We start from the raw sequence: 18,482 nt of genomic DNA on the forward strand, positions 1-18,482 counted from the left end.
GGGTAATGTAGCTTAGCTAAAGCGTCTTCAAATATAATTGTTAGAAGAGAAAAAAAATGTTTTTTTATTTCCTAATTCGATGTAGACACATCTAAAAACTTATATCATTGATAAACAGGTTGAAACAATCAGTATAATGTTGAATTGGTAATGAACCTCCATTCGGTTGAAGAAGAATGTGACATTCTGATTGGCTTCCAGCACGCGAAATTCAATTCAATATGATAAAAATAAATTGTAGTTTTTGAAATGAATAAAATTAATGATAGAGAATTTGTGGTAGGATTTAATAGGCTCTTTTTCCATCATTTTGTCTTATTCTTTCCAACGTTTCGTCTAGTGTTCTTTAGTTTAGGTATTATCTTCTGAAGAAAGTATTTTTTTAGTTAGTGTCAAATCTGAAGTGTGACCAAAAAAATCTTTCGGCAAGAGATTTTTTGAAGACGACTGGGGGATGTTAGCCAAAACGTTGGATAGAATAAGTCAAAATGATGGAAATGGTCCAATAAATCCTACAACACAAAATATGTTAATAATAGCCCATTTTGTTACATACATTTTGACTAGCAAGAGTCACTGTAAAAAACATGGAGGTTCCTACCTCTATTATAAAAATGTATACATCAAATATTTGATACTTGATAATCACTATAGTCAGTATAGTCACTGTTAAACAAAGATTATAGATTATAACTCTATAATCTTTGCTGTTAAATACATACAGTGACTTCATACACTAACATGGCAAAGATTAGTTAGTTAACCTAAGCTAACTCACTGCCTCCCATTGAACCAAACATACAATAATAATTATATATACTATCGAAGATTATAGAGTTATAATATAATACAGAGTTATAGAGCTATAATCTTTGTATAATATATCTTTGCATTGAACTAGCCTAACCCAACCTAATTTATTGGGTTCAACACCTTGATATGACAAAGAAGTTAATCTTTGATAAAGCATTCTTTGCTTTATCAAACATTGTCAATCATATGTTTGATAGTCGATAGTCACATACATACAGTGACTAACGGGTATCATTATAGCCTTGTTTATATAACTTGTCTATAAACAAGGATTATAGCCTTGTTTATAGACCTTATATTATTATATAGGGGTTATATAAACAAGGATTATAGTCACTGTAGAATGTAGGCCTCCAAGCGCCATCTATTAGCACTAAGAGAAACCAGAAGTAGCTTTCCAACCTTTTGTACAGGCTTCTACTCACAGAATATATCTTTTGAATATGAAAGGTTTTCGGAAGATTACCAAAATGGAAATATTTAAGCTAAATTATGGGAAATTGGGAAGAAGAAAACCTTTTGAATGAAAAAAAAAAGTTTCTTTTGAGCCACGGCTCTGTTTATATAACCCGATACAGGAGTGAAAAGAAAAAAATAGATAGAATTCTTCCAACAACTGGAAGAGCCAGATTGTTCCATGTGTAGATGGCGCTAGCTGGGCACATAATCAAACAGGTTCCTTTTTGACATAATAAAGGAAGAAGAAGAAGAATCAGACATGACAGACATCAAGTGGCAGAAAACATTATTCTGTGGTTTCTGCGACAATTTTCATCTGAATGTTTGGTGGATTGAAGATAATTTTTGTTGCATCCCCGCGTCCCTGTTTTTATATATTACCCAACGCGAATTTGAAATAAATTCAGTGAAATTTATTGCAATGCCATTATAATTTGTTATTATTTCCATCAGATACCGAGTCTTAGTTAGTTTTATGGTATTATTGACTGATGTTCAATGAACTGCTTCAAACAGTGCTTTTGATGAACAGGTAAATGTTTGAAGGAAATATCGGTTATATATCATATTAATTTCTTCATACCAATGTTTCTCTCATTTACCCATACATGGAAAAAAAGTGACCCTCAAAAATTTTGGGAGAATATTTATTCAAATATTATCATAGATTTCAATATTTTATATTGCAGGTATTAAAATGTCGGAAATAGTTTATCCACCAGGTTGTAGACCTATAACTGATGATTTGGGGTCAGATGAACTCATTCGTCGTCTTAAGACGTTAGCTCATACCCTTCAGGCAATGGGACAAGATGAAGGAGCATACCAGCAGTATATTCCTTTAGCCCTACATTTAGCTCAGGATTATTTTCTATCCCATCCATCACGTGATGTTCAACTTCTCATAGCGTGTTGTATAGCAGATGTTTTGAGAGTATATGCACCAGAAGCACCTTACAAAGACCAAGAACAAGTTAAAACAATATTCTTATTTCTCATTACACAATTATCGGGTTTGAAAGATCCAAAAGATGCTGCCTTCAAGAGATATTTTTATTTGTTAGAGAACTTAGCTTATGTTAAGTCATTCAACATGTGCTTTGAACTTGAAGATTGCCAGGAAATTTTTTGTGCCCTGTTTCTGCTGATGTTCAAGATAGTGAATGATGAACATTCTGGGAGAGTTAAAAGTTTTATGCTTGATGTCCTCTGTCCATTAATAACTGAAAGTGATATTGTTAGCAATGATTTATTGGATATAATTCTGATGAATATTGTAGAGCCAAGTAAGACTCAGAGAAAAAATGCATACTTGCTGGCGAAGGAATTGATAATCAAAACCTCTGATACTTTAGAACCATATATTCAAGCCTTTTTCAATCATGTACTTATACTAGGAAAAGAAGATAAGAATTTGAAGATTTGTGAGAAAGTATACGACCTTATTTATGAATTGAATCATATTTGTCCACAAATACTAGTATCTGTTCTGCCCCAGCTTGAATGTAAACTTCGGTCTCCTTTAGAAGAAGAGAGATTGGGCGCTGTGGCATTACTTGCTCGTATGTTTAGTGAAAAAGATTCAGAAGTAGCCAAAAGGTTTGGAGGATTGTGGAGAGCTTTCTTAGGAAGGTTCAATGATATATCTCTTGCGATTCGCATAAAATGTGTTCAGTATTCAATGCACTTTTTAGTGAATCATCCTGAACTAAGAAAGGATATAACTGACACTCTCAAATTGAGACAGCATGATTCAGAAGAAAATGTACGTTATGAAGTAGTCATGGCTATTGTTACAACAGCCAAAAAAGACTTTCAAGTAGTATCTGATTCAGAAGATTTACTAGAATTTGTGAAAGAAAGAACTTTAGATAAAAAGTTCAAGATACGTAAGGAAGCTATGTCAGGACTAGCGTTAATATATAGAAAGCACTTGAGTGACCCTGATGTACCCAATGCAACAAAAAAAGCAGTTACTTGGATTAAAGATAAAATATTGCATGGTTATTATATGTCTGGAATGGAAGACCGGTTGTTAGTGGAAAGGCTTTTGAATACTTGTTTGGTACCTTATCAACTACCAGCCGCAGAAAGAATGAAGAAACTATACCATCTTCTCGGAACGGTAGATGATCATGCTATCAAAGCATTTATGGAATTACAGAAAAATCAATTATGTGTTAGAAAATTAGTTTTGGAGTGGCTAGAAATTCATCGTAGACAGAATTCAATTGACGTATCCAAAGAAATGAGCCTCAAGGTAAGCAAAAATTGTTCATTGTAATAATTAATTAGTGCATTGAGTGAAAATTATGATCAATACTTTGAAGATTATTTCTACAGGCAAAGAAAATAAGAAATCAATTTAGCACACTCTCTAATCTATTTAAATAGCACCTGTATTTGTGAATTACAAAATTAAACTTGCTGAAAAAAATTAATAGTATGAAGTCAACAATGTTTCACTTTTTCAAACAACCTTCTGTGAATAAACCTCACCATCTTATTTTGTGACTCAATCATATCGTTTATGTGTTAGTCAAAAGTTAATTTAAGGTCTAAAACTACCCTTAGATCTCTTAGGGCATATCTGCTGGCTCAATGGTCTTATTATCAAAGTGCAGTTCAGTTTGACTTGGTGGTTCAGACAGTAGTCTGAATCTTTCCAAGTCTGATATTCCTTATTCTCATAAAGACCTTGAAGTCATCTACAACAGAAACTTTGCATGGGAAAGCAAAATTATATGCGGTTCAAATACATTATGAAAAACAAGGGCCTCAAATGGTCATATTGATTCACTGGAAAAATATGGACACATTTTTTCCAAAAAATTGTTAGGTACAAATTAGTAATTGAGGCTGTTTCGGAGAAAATGTATCGATATGTTGAATTAAGTTTATCTACACAAACAAATCGAGATCTATTCTGAATATATGACCTTGTCCACCTCAATAATTTACCTTCTTTGCTTCATTTCAGAATATGTCATAAATGATACATTTTAAAAAATTATACATTTTAAGTGTAAACAACTTGTGTGAGTTGCTATTGTTTGGAAATATTTGCAGCTATTTGGAAAAGGGGTTAATTGATAATTTAATAACATAATATAAGATGGTATTGAATTATAAAATACAGGGGCGCATCTGATTATTCAATACTGACTGTATTTGGTGAACACTGTCAATCCTCACGCACAGGTTCCTTTTTTAACCCTGGATCAAAGTTGTTTTTATGTGACCCTGTTGTGATAACATAATTATAACCTACATTTAAATCTTTCTGAATCCTGCTTTTTTCCAATTATCAACTTGAATTAAAGTATGCAGATCTGATTCTGAGGCATGTGTATGACAGAAAATTTGCTGTCAATACCTCTCTTAAGTCTCATTAATATCCTTATTTTAATTATTATTTCAGGTACAAGCTTTGTCAAGGTGCCTTCCGGAACCAGTAAAAGCTCATGAGTTTCTGACAAAGTTCAGTGCTCATATGAAAAGAGACAACAATCTACTGGAGCTGATGGAAATTGTTGCCAGACCAACTGTCAGTTGTAGTCAGTGTTCAGAAGCAACAGCTGCGGTACTGAAAAAATTAGGTCAACCTGTCATGGTCAATCTTTATTATAACACAGTTAAAATGTTGCTGGAAAGAATCAGTTCTGTAATGATCGATCATGAGGCGGTCAAACTTTTAGTTGGATATGTAGAGGACTGTTTGAAAGGAGGAAACACGATAGAAGAAATTGGTTTACACCCAGCTACCGCGGGTGATAGAGGACTGAAATTGTTGGTGATGCTTTCAGTGGTGTTTCCCTCTCATTTCCATTATTCTGACGTATTGGAACATCTCCTAGAGTTATTGAAGATCGATGATGATTACATAGCCCCATTGGTGTTATCAGTGTTCACGTTTTTAGGAAAATATAAATGCTTGTGTGAGTAACTTTTGAGTGTTGAGAGTTTTGACTTTTGAGCTTAAAGTTTTTGTTTATTGTTGATTCAAAATTGTTCTTCGGACCAAATATGATTTCAACTGTATGTAATGAATTTCTTCCAATTAAAATTTATTTGAAAACTTTTCACAACTTAATTAATGAATTGGGTAAAATTCTATTGCATTCGAAGCAGACTTCGATATTATAATTTTCTTCGATATTTTAATATATGAAAACTCATATTATATTCATGTTTATATATAAGTTGAAATCAATATTTTCTTGCCTTCCAGATGAAGTCTTTCCACAAATTATGGATCAGCTGGCGCCCATATGTAAAGAATACGCAATTACTGGAACTCCAAAACAAGCCAAAGGGGCAATACATTGCATATATAAAAACATGCCAAGTCTGCATGATACTCTGTTCCCCAGTATATTGGAGACTATAAAAAATAATTTAAATGCTGAGTCGCCCCATTACAGAACTGCTATTGTAACTCTCGGTCATATAGCTTTCAATGTTCCTGAAAGATACAAAGTACAAATCAAAAATATCGTATCTAGAAAGGTGAGTGTAAGCCATTTAATGTGTGCTCCATATGGTATGGAACATGTTGATTCTATAATTTCATTAAAGTTAGAACTTGAAGTTCTAGTCACGCAAAATCCATATATGTACTATAAACCGCGGTAATCAGTTTGAACTGTATTTTGTCGTAATTCACACAGTTTTTCGATATTTATCATTGCTTAGCACTTTAGCTATCATATTGTAGTCCAGGTGTGAGTAAATCCATATTTATCTCATCAAAAAAGAGTGATCAATCTTAAACTTGGTATGGGGTGAGATTGATCACATCAATTTTATAGCTTATTGCTTCCAATAGAAACTCATGAATTTCCATTTTTTTTTAAAGTGGGGAGATTGATTACGCAGGATTGTATCGATCATACTGTTCTTATTCAATTATCATTTGATCATATGAAATTTTTTTTGGAGGTTCTTCTGATATTGATTGATATTTTTAGAATTCTAATGAATATTATGAATTTATTTTCCGAACATACAAATATTTTAATATTAGAATCTCGAGGTCAAATGGAACACTTTTTGGCTATACCATTTTTTTCTGATTTGGCCCTGATGAAAAGATATATTTATCCATTTTAAGTTTTCATAATGCGCTGTGCGGAAAACAAAATTACCTTCATAATAACTAGCTAAATCTGGGACCCTACACATCTGTGCATTCAATGAGAAAATATAAAAACTTCCAAATATTCATTAGATAGCATCCAACTTAGTTTAGAAAGTTGGATTCTTTGAATTTTTGGAATTTTTATGGTATGTAATGGTCATAATAAGAAAACTGGAAGACGTGGGTAATATTTTGTGTTCCAGAAAGATTAATTGAATAAATGAAAAACTATATTACGAAATTCATTTCATTCAATAAAACTGTTTGTGAGATAGAACTAAAAAATAACATATTTTCATGGTGTTTGAACATCCTGTATCTTTTAAAAGATTCGGCAAAAATGGTGGAGGACAAAAGTGCTCCTTTTGACCTCAAGAATCTACTTTTAAAATATTTGTAAGAGTCAAAGACTCACCCTGTATATAACCTGGAGTAAGATTGATTACCTGATGTCGATGTCACCCCACTCTTTTTTCCTTACCATCCAAAGTACCAGGACTATGAAAATAGGTCAAGAATTAGATTCAATTTGAAGAAATATTTCTTGCTCACAGTGTGGATTACAAAGTAATAATGATAATTTCGGTTTAGTTTTCTCACTTCACAGAAGGATTTCTATAAACTCCTCGGAGTGTAGATAAACTTATTTTGAATTGTTCCTCATCTTTTCAGATAGTGAAGGAACTCCTAGTGAAAGAAGTGAGTATCGAATCAGACTCACACATATCCGAATCCTGGTGTACGGAGGATGAACTACCCGAAGACACAAGGTGCAAAATAGAAGGTCTCAAAGCTATGGCTAGGTGGCTTTTGGGCCTGAAACAGGATATAGCTTCCGCTCAGAAAACTTTCAGAATGTTGAACGCGTTCATTTTGCACAAAGGTGATCTCTTACAGTCTGGTAAGATCTCCAAGGCAGAAATGTCCTGGTTGAGACTTGCTGCCGGTTGTGCGATGCTGAAAGTGTGCGAACAAAAAGGAGTCGGCGATCAATATACTGCAGAGCAGTTTTATAATTTATCAGTCCTTATGTGCGATGAAGTTAAACAGGTTAGTGAAACTACTCAGCTATAGGATATAATGTATGTGTGTTAATATTTCCATAATTTTTTTTCTCATTTTTATCTTCAGGTACGCGAAATTTTTGCCGGTAAGCTCCACAAGGGTTTGAGTAAAGGCCTGCCAAGCAAGTGTCTGCCATTGGACTTCATGGGCTACTACGCGTTAGCGGGAAAGGAAACAGAATCCCGCTTGAGAAGTACAATCAGAGGATACATGACTACAGATATAAACAAAAGGCGGGATTATGTTAAAACACTTACAATGGGTACAGCTCAGACTGATAAGGTATTTTTTATAGCTTTTTACCCAATGTGTTTTTTTTTAACAATGCTTTCTCTTTTAGGCTCTCAACCAACTTCCCCATATTTTACCAGATTATATGCTAGTATTTGCAGTACCAATATTGGCCCACGATCCATCATTCACAAAATGGGACGAAGTAGAAGAACTAAAAGTTGCTAAGCAATGTCTTTGGTTCATCTTGGAACCTCTTGTTACTAAAAGCGATTATTTCAGTTATGGATTTTATAAAACTTTAATTGAGAGAATGAAAAATCATAAGGATGCTATTCGGCCTGAAGATGATTCTATGAATTATGTAAGTTAATAATATTTTGTTTCATGAACTTATTGAGATGAAATGTTGTGGCCATAGTTTGCTCAATTTTCTTAAAAAGATTCAAAGATGCCTCTTAAAGTCACAAAATTTTTCTCAGAAGAATTGAGCGATTTAATGGGACATTATTCTTATAAACTAGGTTATTTTAATTTTTTTCATTTTTATCTCTCTTTTTAGAAAATTTGGGCACTTTGTGATCTTGCAATGGGATTGCTGGTTTCAAAAACTACAAATTACGATCTCAAGGATTTCCCATCTGACACCAGAATACCAATCATGTATTTCTCACCTCAACCAGACTTTTCGAATACCAGAGTCTTTCTACCACCTGAACTACAGTACCAACCAAATGTTAAAGCAACAATAAATGTATCCATGTTGAATAACGACAGAAATAAGAGGCCAAAAAATAAACTTAAACTGGAGGGATGTGGTCCTTTGGGCAATGATGTTCAAGTGAGTATTATTCAATATTTATTCTTAATAATTGCAAAACAAAGCAAAGTAATGCCAGGTTTTCTTGCAGCATTGTAAATAAATTTGCTTCATAGCTTCACTTGAGTTGATATTGCCACTGTATAAGAAATATCATTTATCGTTAAATTTTGTTTCTACAATCAAAATTGAAAGACATTTGTTGTATTGACATCGCTTTAAAAATTGAAGGACGAAGTTTTCTTACTCGGTAAATCCAATTGAAACTCTATCACAATAGCATATAGAGTTGGGGAAAGTTGATAAAGTGCTCAAAAGAATTCAGTATTTTATTATTTTTACCCACCTAAAAATGCTATTATGGTAGCTAAACATGTGTTGTAAAACAACTTGCCCTAGTGAAAATCTCAAGATTCAGATTCTAGTTCAAGGCAGATCAGTTAATTCAATACGTACATAAGGATGCACAAAGGACTATCATGGTCTCAATAAAGGGTTCGGTAACCTATAAATGAGAGATAATTCAACAATCCTGTGATCGCCATTGTCTATAGGGTTTTCTTTTATTTCAAATCTTATTTTAAATAGCTCGTCAAAAGTTGAGGATATTTAATCAGTTTGTATTTATTTTGGACTTTTTGAACAAAGTGGCAGTTTCTTCGTGTTTGTGGACGTGTCCCCACCTGTACAGGGTGGGCAAAATTCGTTGTCTACTGAGGGAATCTCGGGAACTACAGCAGAAGAAAACGGATGACACATTTCCGAGCTCTTTTTCAGAGAAACAAAGAATGGTGAAAACTGTAACCTCTTACGATTCTTCGTTATGGAGTTATTAGCAAAAAATGAGATTTTGACCCCTTTCGAAAAGTTCTCATAACTTTTTTGTCTTGAAAGTTACAGATCTGAAACTGGAACCTTCTGCAGGCACTTTTTTACGTTGAATCCACTGACGAGCTCAAAATATTTATTCATTTTGAATCATTGGACGAACTTTGGTTTTTTTAAATGCAAACTTTATTGAATTTGTTATTTTCTAATTTGAAAAATTTTGTTTCAGTAGATTCTACGTATAAAAATGCCGAAGAAGGTTCAAGTTTCAGATCTGTTACTTCAAATACAAAAAAGTTATGAGATCTTTCCAAAATAGTCAAAATCTCTTTTTTTGCTGATAACCCAAAAACGAAGAATCGTAGGAGGCTACGGTTTTCACCATTCTCTGAAAAAGAGCTCGGAAAGTGTCATCCGTTTTCTTCTAGCTCTTATAGTTCTTGAGATCCCCTCAGTAGACAACTAATTTTGCTCACCCTGTACTAGACCACTATCAGAAAAACGGTTATAACTTGACTCGTTAGTAAAGAGTACGTATCGGCTTTTTTTCTCGCCAATTCGAAATTGAAGTACCTGTGGCATCTCGAAGAACTTGAATGGCCTTTCTGCAAGTGCGGCGAGGCAATCTTCTCACTGAAAGAGTTAGACAACGGTCTTCTACTAGTGATGTGACACTTTGGCTTACATTGCGTCATGGTCATCTCAAAACTTATCTCGGCATGATGAAAATATGATTTTCAGTTTAATAAAACCGCACTTGATCTAATTGAAAACGAAATACAGACTGAAGAAAAAGTAATAAAAATGTTTTATGCAACACACATACACAAAAAAAAATGATTAAGCTTGATAAAAACGTGGTTCACGATGAACCAAAAGACGTTTCTGTAATAAGTTTATGTACCTTATTGAAAAAATATGAAACAAAATATGCATCTTAAATTTTTACGAGCAGTTTGTTTATTTGTTGTACACCTAATAATACGGATTCTGCTTTTGGAACTGCATTTGTATTACACCCTTCTTTTATCGTTTTTTGAATTAATCTTTAAACTAAATCATTTCTCATATTTAGCATACTTTTTCTGATGGGATTGATGCTCAGGTAGGTTAACTATACATATTTTGCGTTTCTTGAGTTTCCCAGTGATGTTTGTTCAAATTTCACAAAAATATTTCAGTATAAAGCATTTATTGAGGTTTTTCTGCATGAAGTTCTTCTAAGGTAATGGTGGTTTTATTTGATCTTTTACAGAATTGATTTGTGAAATGTAGATGTAGAAAGATTTGAATATCAGTTCAATTTGTTCTATATCCTTATTATCCAGTACTATATGGCGTATAGGTGAAGGAATAATGGCACACTGTGGCATAACTTTAATGTATTTGGTATAGAGTGAACCTTGTACTTTCAAAGAGTACAAAATATTCAGAATAGATAAATATCGTAACTTCCAATTTTAGCAAATTTCCTACCCCACTTAAAACTTAGCTGGTGGTTTAAGAATTTGTCATGCAAACTAGACGACGAATTGCACCTTCCAACTGATACGTAAGCGAACGTAGCTATTTGACGGCTTTTTCTATGGAAGAGTTGGGCTGATATTGTTGACTATAATTTAAATTATATATGTACAAGTAAAACAGTGTTGGACTGATGAACAGTCTTCTCTTTCAAGGGGCCATTTCCGAACCCGAGTATAGCACACAGTAGATTTTTCGCTCCCCACTGCAGCAGAACAGAAAAATTAGCACCTCTACCTTACATCCTTACAACTCGGAACCTCCTATTTTATTATCCTGACTCTGAAATTTTCTGTTGGCAATACTTCAATTTGATGAATGCTTGTGCTCTAGAAGTTGATTCGACTGTTTATGGTGGACTCAGTAGATCCTGGAGTATGCCACTAGCATCATTCTGGGGCTCCCCTGAATGCCTTTCGTTACGTCTATTATTAGGGCAATAACATATTATCTTAAAACTTTTGATGTTTTGTGTTCATTTTGATTAATTGAGTATTGTTACAGTGTAGTAAAATAATCATTCCTTTTCAGCCTTCTGAAGCTTCTGAAACAAAAATTCAACTTCCTGGCTTAGGGGACGAAGAGGAAACAGACGATGAGCCACCGGCTAAACGGCCCAGAGAAAGAATAAAAGTTGTATCCAATGAATAAATTGAAGAATATTGTAAATAGTGCGTGAAATTTTAAATTCAGACGGAAAAGACAAATAAAACTAATAAAAGTTGGATAACCACGGTCATTGATTTTTTTTCAACCTGGTGGAAAAGTGAGTATCATGACAAAAATTGTTCCTAATTCCGGATGAAAAATGTTGGTCGCGTAAAAAAACGCTTTTTGGAATATTCAATTAGTTTTGAAATTGCTTATTGAAAGATTTTAATCACTTTGTTATTTTATCCTGATGATGCGTTTCCACAGGTCACATTTCCCTTTATGCAGCAATACTTGGGTTTTGCTTCGTCAGTAAATTTTAGATGAGAGTATAATTATTTTATTGTTGAATTATAATGACTTTGCATAAAACGCAAGTTATTCACAAAAAAGGAGTCGACATAATCATCCTAGCAAAAGTCCCTTTGTTTGGTTCCCACAAAAGCTATATGTCCTGTGGGAACGCGTTTGAGTGGTAGACTTTCAACACATGTTGAGAAATTTAGTTTCATCCAAGTGTTTGGTGGAGAAAGGATATTATTTTTATACAATATAAATACTTTCAGTATGTTGGAGTACATGAGATTTTTCCTTGTAAATTTTTATTTATTGAATTAAAGTTTAAACACTTATTTCCTTCTAATCGCTTCAAACCAGGTTTCCATTCATGGAATTAAAGGAAAGACAATTTTGTATTGAAATTTTCTCATCAGTATTTAATCTATATACATTAACCCTGAAGGCTCGAAAGATTTTATTCTAATTATTTTTTAGTCAATTAAACAACTGTGAGTTTTGCCATTCTACATATTTAGAGTGGTAAATGCTTCACATCTTAAAATTGCAATATTTTTAATAGTAAGAAAACATTCAAATTATACATGTTTTGCATATTTAGTGCATTCAGAATTGGAGTAAATTTACGAGGAAGTATTCAATACAAAATATTTTTTTTTAATCCAATCAGTATGTTGTGCTTCTGATTATTATTAGAAGCATTTATTTGATCATATTCCCTAAAAGAGGTAATCTTTATAAAACATTTACAAATACGTAAATATTATTGGTTTGAATAGAGAAATTACAATTTTTCATTCAAAATCTGCCTTTATCTCATTGTGCATACATTTTATCTATTGGATTCCATCTAAAGGTGTTATGGATATTTTTTCGTATTTTGTAAAGATGTAAAAATTTCATTATGTAGTTTTGCAACTTCTTTCAAAATATTACAGAATTATTCATAAGTTTTCTACTGTATAAAATAATTGTTTAGAATAAAAACTTGTCTAAGAATTTTCTTTTTGATTTACTGAATGAAGCTTTTATCCAGAAATCGGAGTAATTTGAATTAACTTAACTTCTTATATCTTTTTTTACTCACTTCAAGCATTGAAAGTATAATTCAAGCAAAGCTATAGTTTAATCAACTATCAAAAACTTGTTGAATGAGATTGATTTTAATGAAATTAGATTGATTGAACTCAATTTACTGAATAACTTAATCATTACAAAGTTATTCAATTCAATTTTTAGTAACAAGCATGACGTTTTTCCACTTAACATTTTGCAACATGTAGATCTCAGAAACGAAAGAAACTTCTCTTTTTTCTACCTTTTATATGTTTGGCACTCAGGCCATTGCACTTCACAAGGGAAGAAACTTAAAACAAATATGAAATTTGGTTCAGGGTAAAATTGTTGCTCCAATTGAAAATATCTCTTAACATGGCATAAGAGGAAATAATGAATATTCTTCACTGCATGTCTGCAACTCACTTTAGTGGTTTCACAATTTGAAAATACCCAAGGTATATTACTTCATGAATTTATCTTGAGAAATTCATTCTTGAACCAGATTTCCCAGAAACAAAACAAGATTTGAAGTTCTAGCCACTGAGAAATAAATTACTGCCAGGGAAAATGGATCGAAGTACTCATCTCCCTCAACAATACTGTTGATTGAAGCAATCAATGACAACCCTATTTATGCAGAAAGTCTTCAGGATCAATGGTATATTTATCAAATCGGTGAACGAATGCAACTGTAGCACTTCTACACTTAATATATTCAGTTTATCTTAAAAGTTATAATAAAATGACATATTTAGGAAAAATGTTATTTTATAATTTTTTATTGCTAGCGTGGAAGACGGATATACTCTTGACTTTCATCCTTCTACTTTCACAGTGGGTTTAAAAAGGATTATATTTTTTTATCAGTATACTTTTTATGTTCATAAAATATATGATGGAGAAGCTGCAGGTTGCAATGAAAGATCTGGCTATTATAATAATTTACTGAAACCTATTTACAACTTCATTAAAACTGGGGAAATTTCCTCAATAATGTATTCACTTGTTTGGGAGAAAGCCTTTTTTCTCCAGGTATGAGAATACCTTTTGCCTCCTTTTCTTTTCGTCCTTGTTTCAATTTTACGCTTTTGTCATAACATTGTTGGAAGTTCTCTATTTCTTTAGAACATACTTTCTGGTTGAACTCATTAGCTTTAAAGCATGCCATCAAAACAGACATTTCATATAGGCAATATACTTCTGAAGTTCTATCGCCTTTACCAGATACTCTAGGTTTCAATTTGAGAGGTAATATTTCTTGAAAGGGAACTGGTTCCCGTTGGGGAGTCCTGGCGGCAAGAAGACAGCTCAGTAGTCTCATATTGCAAGGAAATACTTCTTGCAAAAAATTAATCTTAGATTTTTACAAAATTTTGAATATTTGAGGTTACTATTTCCGAAAATAACCTATATACATGACAATTGACATAATAATAATATTACGTCTACTGAACTAGATCTACTCGAAAAAATTCTGTAAAGTGCTCAGTTGTTTTTTAATGATCTGAGGTAAAGTGTGAATAAAGTAAATTGAATCACAGCTCTCTCATATAAAAAATGTGTTTAGGAATATTAAAACTGAATAGGAGTCATCTCTGCCTTTATCTATTGGGCCTGTTCCGATATTGCTGTTAGTACTGGCCCGCAATCGAATAACAATAGAACTCGAACGACTGGGCCAATAGGCATCGTTTCTGAAATACTGACAGTACTGTTCAAGAATATCGGAACAGAGTCTTTGGGAGTAGACAAATTAGAACATAGGCAGAATGTATTGAAGTAACCCAATTCTATGAAATAACCTCTGTTTCTCGTTTGAGAAGCTAGGTTAAGTTACTAAAATTTCAAAATTTGAAATTGTGATTTTTGAATGTTATTGAATATGCTGGGAGGAAAATTCAGAAAATCTGCTTCAATAGTAATGATGAATTCAAATTTCGTTTCAAGGATATGTTACCGCGAAACAGTTGAAGTATTGAGTAAAGTAGAAAAAATAAGTGGAATATTATTCAATAAACATCAGGAAATTATTCATTCCCTAGATAGAAATATTTCTCATATTAAACACCTTCCTGCCTCAGTGAAAAGTGACGTTAATAATATTAATAAAAATTCTCCCAGTTTTTCAAAACCAAGATTGGACTTCTCATATGGTAGTAATTTATTCAACTCCAATGTACATTTGCTTTCTGTTAACCATTTGAGCTCTATTTCTGCTTCCAACAATTATTGCACACAAACATCAAGGAGAAAAGTGAAAAAAATAAAGGAATCATTAAATCCATTGGATGAACAGGATCAACTCTCTGATAGAATTAGGAGTTCTAGTAGTATAGAGGAGGTGACTAATTTATTTCCTAGTCCAAAACACACCTTGAGTAATATATATCAAATTGTCAAAAATGAAAAAGGCTCCAGTGGTGTTCTTTTATGTGTGCCTACCTTCAGGTCAGTGAAACAAAAATGGACTTGTACATATGAGTTGAAATGGCCACAAGAAAAAAGCATCTCATACACAGATAGTTCCAAAAAACAAGCCTCAACAAAATGTGCATGGATGGTCTTACAGTATTTATTAGATAATAAATACATTGATAAAAAGGGAACTCCCAAATTATATGATAAGGAAGATATCAAAGCATTAGTTAAAGAGAATATACCTGTCTTGAACCTTAATCATAATCATATGGATCAATTAGAGCAAATTACAAATCTTTATAAACATCAAATATTACCCATTATTGAAAATTGTAAGGATGCTTCCAAATCTGAAAATCTATTTGAATCTCAGTACGAGAGACAGAGGAAAGCCTATGAACCAGTGTTTTTGGGATACAATAAATACATATGCAGAGAGGACCCTTATTTACCAATTTCAGATTACAAGTGAGTATGTATTGTAAATTTTTTGAATGATAGTAATAATAACTACTCTTTAATGGCCATCGACTGCTAGTTAGACTTATGAGAATAAAAATGTGTATTTAGCGTTGACATTGAGTGTGAAACATACCATTTTCTGAGGTATTCAGTCAAATGTTATTTTCTTCTGAGTATTCAACGTTTTCATTTCAATTGTGATAAATATTTCAGAAGGAAGGATGAAAAATAATTTGGTTGGTTGATTTTTTTAATTAATTTATTTCATATATTCATTGTTTTAGTCCAACTGTAATGTTTATCTTGCAAATTTTGTGCATATTTTTCAGGGAGGAAATTATTCAAAAGATAAAACAAAATAGGGTGGTGATAGTTAAAGGAGAAACAGGATGTGGAAAGAGCACAAGATTACCCCAATATATACTAGAAGGATGGGCCAGGGAGGCTGAAGACACTGGTAATCCCTGCAATATAATTGTAACTGAACCTAGAAGAATAGCAGCCATTTCATTGGCTGACCGTGTAGCATCAGAAAGAAGTGAAAAAGTGAGTTTCGCTAATCGGTAAATTTTATCATTTTATCATGTTAATTCTTATTTCAGGTTGGAAAAGTAGTGGGTTATAGAGTTCGTTTCAAGTCAGAATTTCAAAATCATACAGGAAGAATTATGTACTGTACGAACGGAGTACTTCTGCAATATTTCAAATCTGATCCCAATCTCTCAAATTACACCCATATTGTAATAGATGAAGCTCATGAACGTGATATTAATACAGATTTACTATTAAATATGCTGAGAGACGTTTTGGATGAGAATCCTGCCCTGAAGGTTATCGTAATGAGTGCTACTATTAACACAGAACTCTTTCAAAATTACTTTAAGGATTCTAGCCTAATACATATACCAGGTATATGAATATTTTCCAAACAAGTGCCCAAACTACTTCATTATATTAATAATTGATTAAAAAAACATCCCTTCAAGACAATTTTCACTAGCATTTCGATATATAAGATTTCAAAGAATGAATTCGCTTGAAACATTTTGTAAATTTTTTTCAGGTTTCACATACCCTGTAGAGTCCCATTTCCTGGATACCCTTGAGTTGAACTTGGAAAAAACAAAGAAAATGTGTAAAGAATCTGAGCCCACAGTTATTCATGAAGATGTTGTTAAAGTGTTGATGCATCTGCATAACGAGAAGCCAGAAGGTGCTGTATTATGTTTCTTACCTGGTTGGGAAGATATAAAAAAAATAAGGGAATTGATCCCTAACAGGCAGGACCTCATGGTCCTATGTTTGCATTCTAGGTGAGTTCCTATATGTTTGCTGCTTTGCATACATTATAAGATTAGCTTAGTGGAAGGCAATTCAGATAAGTGATGATAAAATAGGGGGGATCCAGTATAATATAAACCTTTTGATTTTGAAGGTAAATAACAAAAACCGGTAATTAGGGCATCATTATACCCTTATATCAAACAGATTTTAGTTCAGTTCATATTTTTGTAGGTTGCAGGACTCAGAACAATGGCGCATATTCAATAAGGCTCCTCCGGGAGTGAGAAAAATTATCTTGGCTACCAATATAGCAGAAACATCTGTTACAATTGATGATATTTGTTATGTTGTTGATACTGGAATTCACAAAGAAACAAGATATGATATCGATAAAGGTAATATATATACTGTTTTTATGCTCATTGATTGAGTGAGGTCCTGAACATAGTCAAAGTAATGCAGAATGCAGTCATCAGTAGAGCTCACCGATTTTCCAATTATTTGCAGGATCTGCGTGCATAGATAATCATTGGATATCAAAATCAAACGTAGAACAACGTAAAGGCAGAGCTGGAAGGGTGCAGGCAGGTGAATGCTTTCATCTATACCCCCAAAGTAAACTGAAAACTCTTCCTCAATTTCCTTTACCAGAAATTTTAAGAGTTTCATTAACAAAAATAGTCCTGGACTCAAAAGCTATCAAATCAGATAAGAAGGCTTTAGATTTCTTCAACAATCTACCTTCCCCTCCTGACGAAGATACTGTGAAACAAGCTGTTGATGAACTGATGGATCTTGAATTGTTCGATGCCAATGAAAATTTGACTCCTCTCGGGCACGTTCTTCATAACTTCCAGTTGGAACCGAAACTTGCGAAAGCGCTCATAAATTCGGTGATATTCAAATGTGTATCTCCAGTCGTGGATATCATCACGTTGTTTTCGGCGGGAACAGAAATGTTCACGTCTGGTTTGGAAAGAAAATCAGATATCAGAGATCTGAAAGCAGTCTACTCACAATCCAGCGATCATGTCTCCTTGATGAAGATATTCGAGATCTGGAATCGATTCATGGAGGATGGTAACCAGAGAAAGGCAGAGAATTTCGTTAGGGATTTAGGCCTTGTGCCATCCAAGATGCATTTTCTCAAAGGTAGGTGAGATAAATTATAATTGACGTTTCTGCAACATATAAAATAATAATAATTATTTACTGTTATTTCAGCCTTAAAGGAAATTCACTATAATTACATCTGTGATGGACTGAAACGAAATGTGTTACCAATTTCCGATGATTTTTCGGATGAAGATGAAATGGTGAAGGCAGTGCTCATGAGCAGTATAGGAACTTTTCTGACACATAAAAACTGGGATATTGTTAAAGGTCGAGTAAAGAAAAGCAATGTTTTCCTTACCAGGTAATTATTTTTAT

General features: G+C 33.0%; 3 protein-coding genes across 4 annotated transcripts in view; 2 read left to right on the forward strand and 1 right to left on the reverse strand.

The window, feature by feature from the left end:
• Nucleotides 1-1,581: 1,581 nt before the first annotated feature.
• LOC123306620 (sister chromatid cohesion protein PDS5 homolog B) lies at nucleotides 1,582-12,163 on the forward strand. Its single transcript, XM_044888702.1, has 9 exons — nucleotides 1,582-1,804; nucleotides 1,962-3,532; nucleotides 4,694-5,210; nucleotides 5,504-5,781; nucleotides 7,085-7,462; nucleotides 7,544-7,759; nucleotides 7,818-8,072; nucleotides 8,271-8,549; nucleotides 11,412-12,163. Exons 2-9 carry the CDS (start codon nucleotides 1,970-1,972, stop codon nucleotides 11,529-11,531), a joined length of 3,606 nt encoding a protein of 1,201 aa, XP_044744637.1. The 5' UTR covers nucleotides 1,582-1,804; nucleotides 1,962-1,969; the 3' UTR covers nucleotides 11,532-12,163.
• A 1,653-nt stretch (nucleotides 12,164-13,816) lies between these two features.
• Nucleotides 13,817-14,309, reverse strand: LOC123307466 (coiled-coil-helix-coiled-coil-helix domain-containing protein 1). The gene has a single exon (XM_044889793.1). The coding sequence runs from the start codon at nucleotides 14,206-14,208 to the stop codon at nucleotides 13,855-13,857; it is 354 nt and encodes a 117-aa protein (XP_044745728.1). The 5' UTR covers nucleotides 14,209-14,309; the 3' UTR covers nucleotides 13,817-13,854.
• Nucleotides 14,310-14,699: 390 nt separating this feature from the next.
• Nucleotides 14,700-18,482, forward strand: part of LOC123307607 (ATP-dependent RNA helicase DHX30-like) — a 55,692-nt gene continuing 51,909 nt past the window's right edge. For both annotated transcript variants that reach the window (XM_044889987.1, XM_044889986.1), the window contains exons 1-7: nucleotides 14,700-15,773; nucleotides 16,097-16,313; nucleotides 16,370-16,676; nucleotides 16,831-17,080; nucleotides 17,283-17,446; nucleotides 17,559-18,203; nucleotides 18,276-18,468. In XM_044889987.1, the coding sequence (XP_044745922.1) occupies nucleotides 14,758-15,773; nucleotides 16,097-16,313; nucleotides 16,370-16,676; nucleotides 16,831-17,080; nucleotides 17,283-17,446; nucleotides 17,559-18,203; nucleotides 18,276-18,468 (2,792 nt within the window). In that variant the 5' untranslated portion in view covers nucleotides 14,700-14,757. The remainder of the gene's footprint in view (nucleotides 15,774-16,096; nucleotides 16,314-16,369; nucleotides 16,677-16,830; nucleotides 17,081-17,282; nucleotides 17,447-17,558; nucleotides 18,204-18,275; nucleotides 18,469-18,482) is intronic.

This window comes from Coccinella septempunctata, chromosome 2, assembly GCF_907165205.1.
Source record: "Coccinella septempunctata chromosome 2, icCocSept1.1, whole genome shotgun sequence".
Classification (NCBI taxonomy): Eukaryota; Metazoa; Arthropoda; class Insecta; order Coleoptera; family Coccinellidae; genus Coccinella; species Coccinella septempunctata.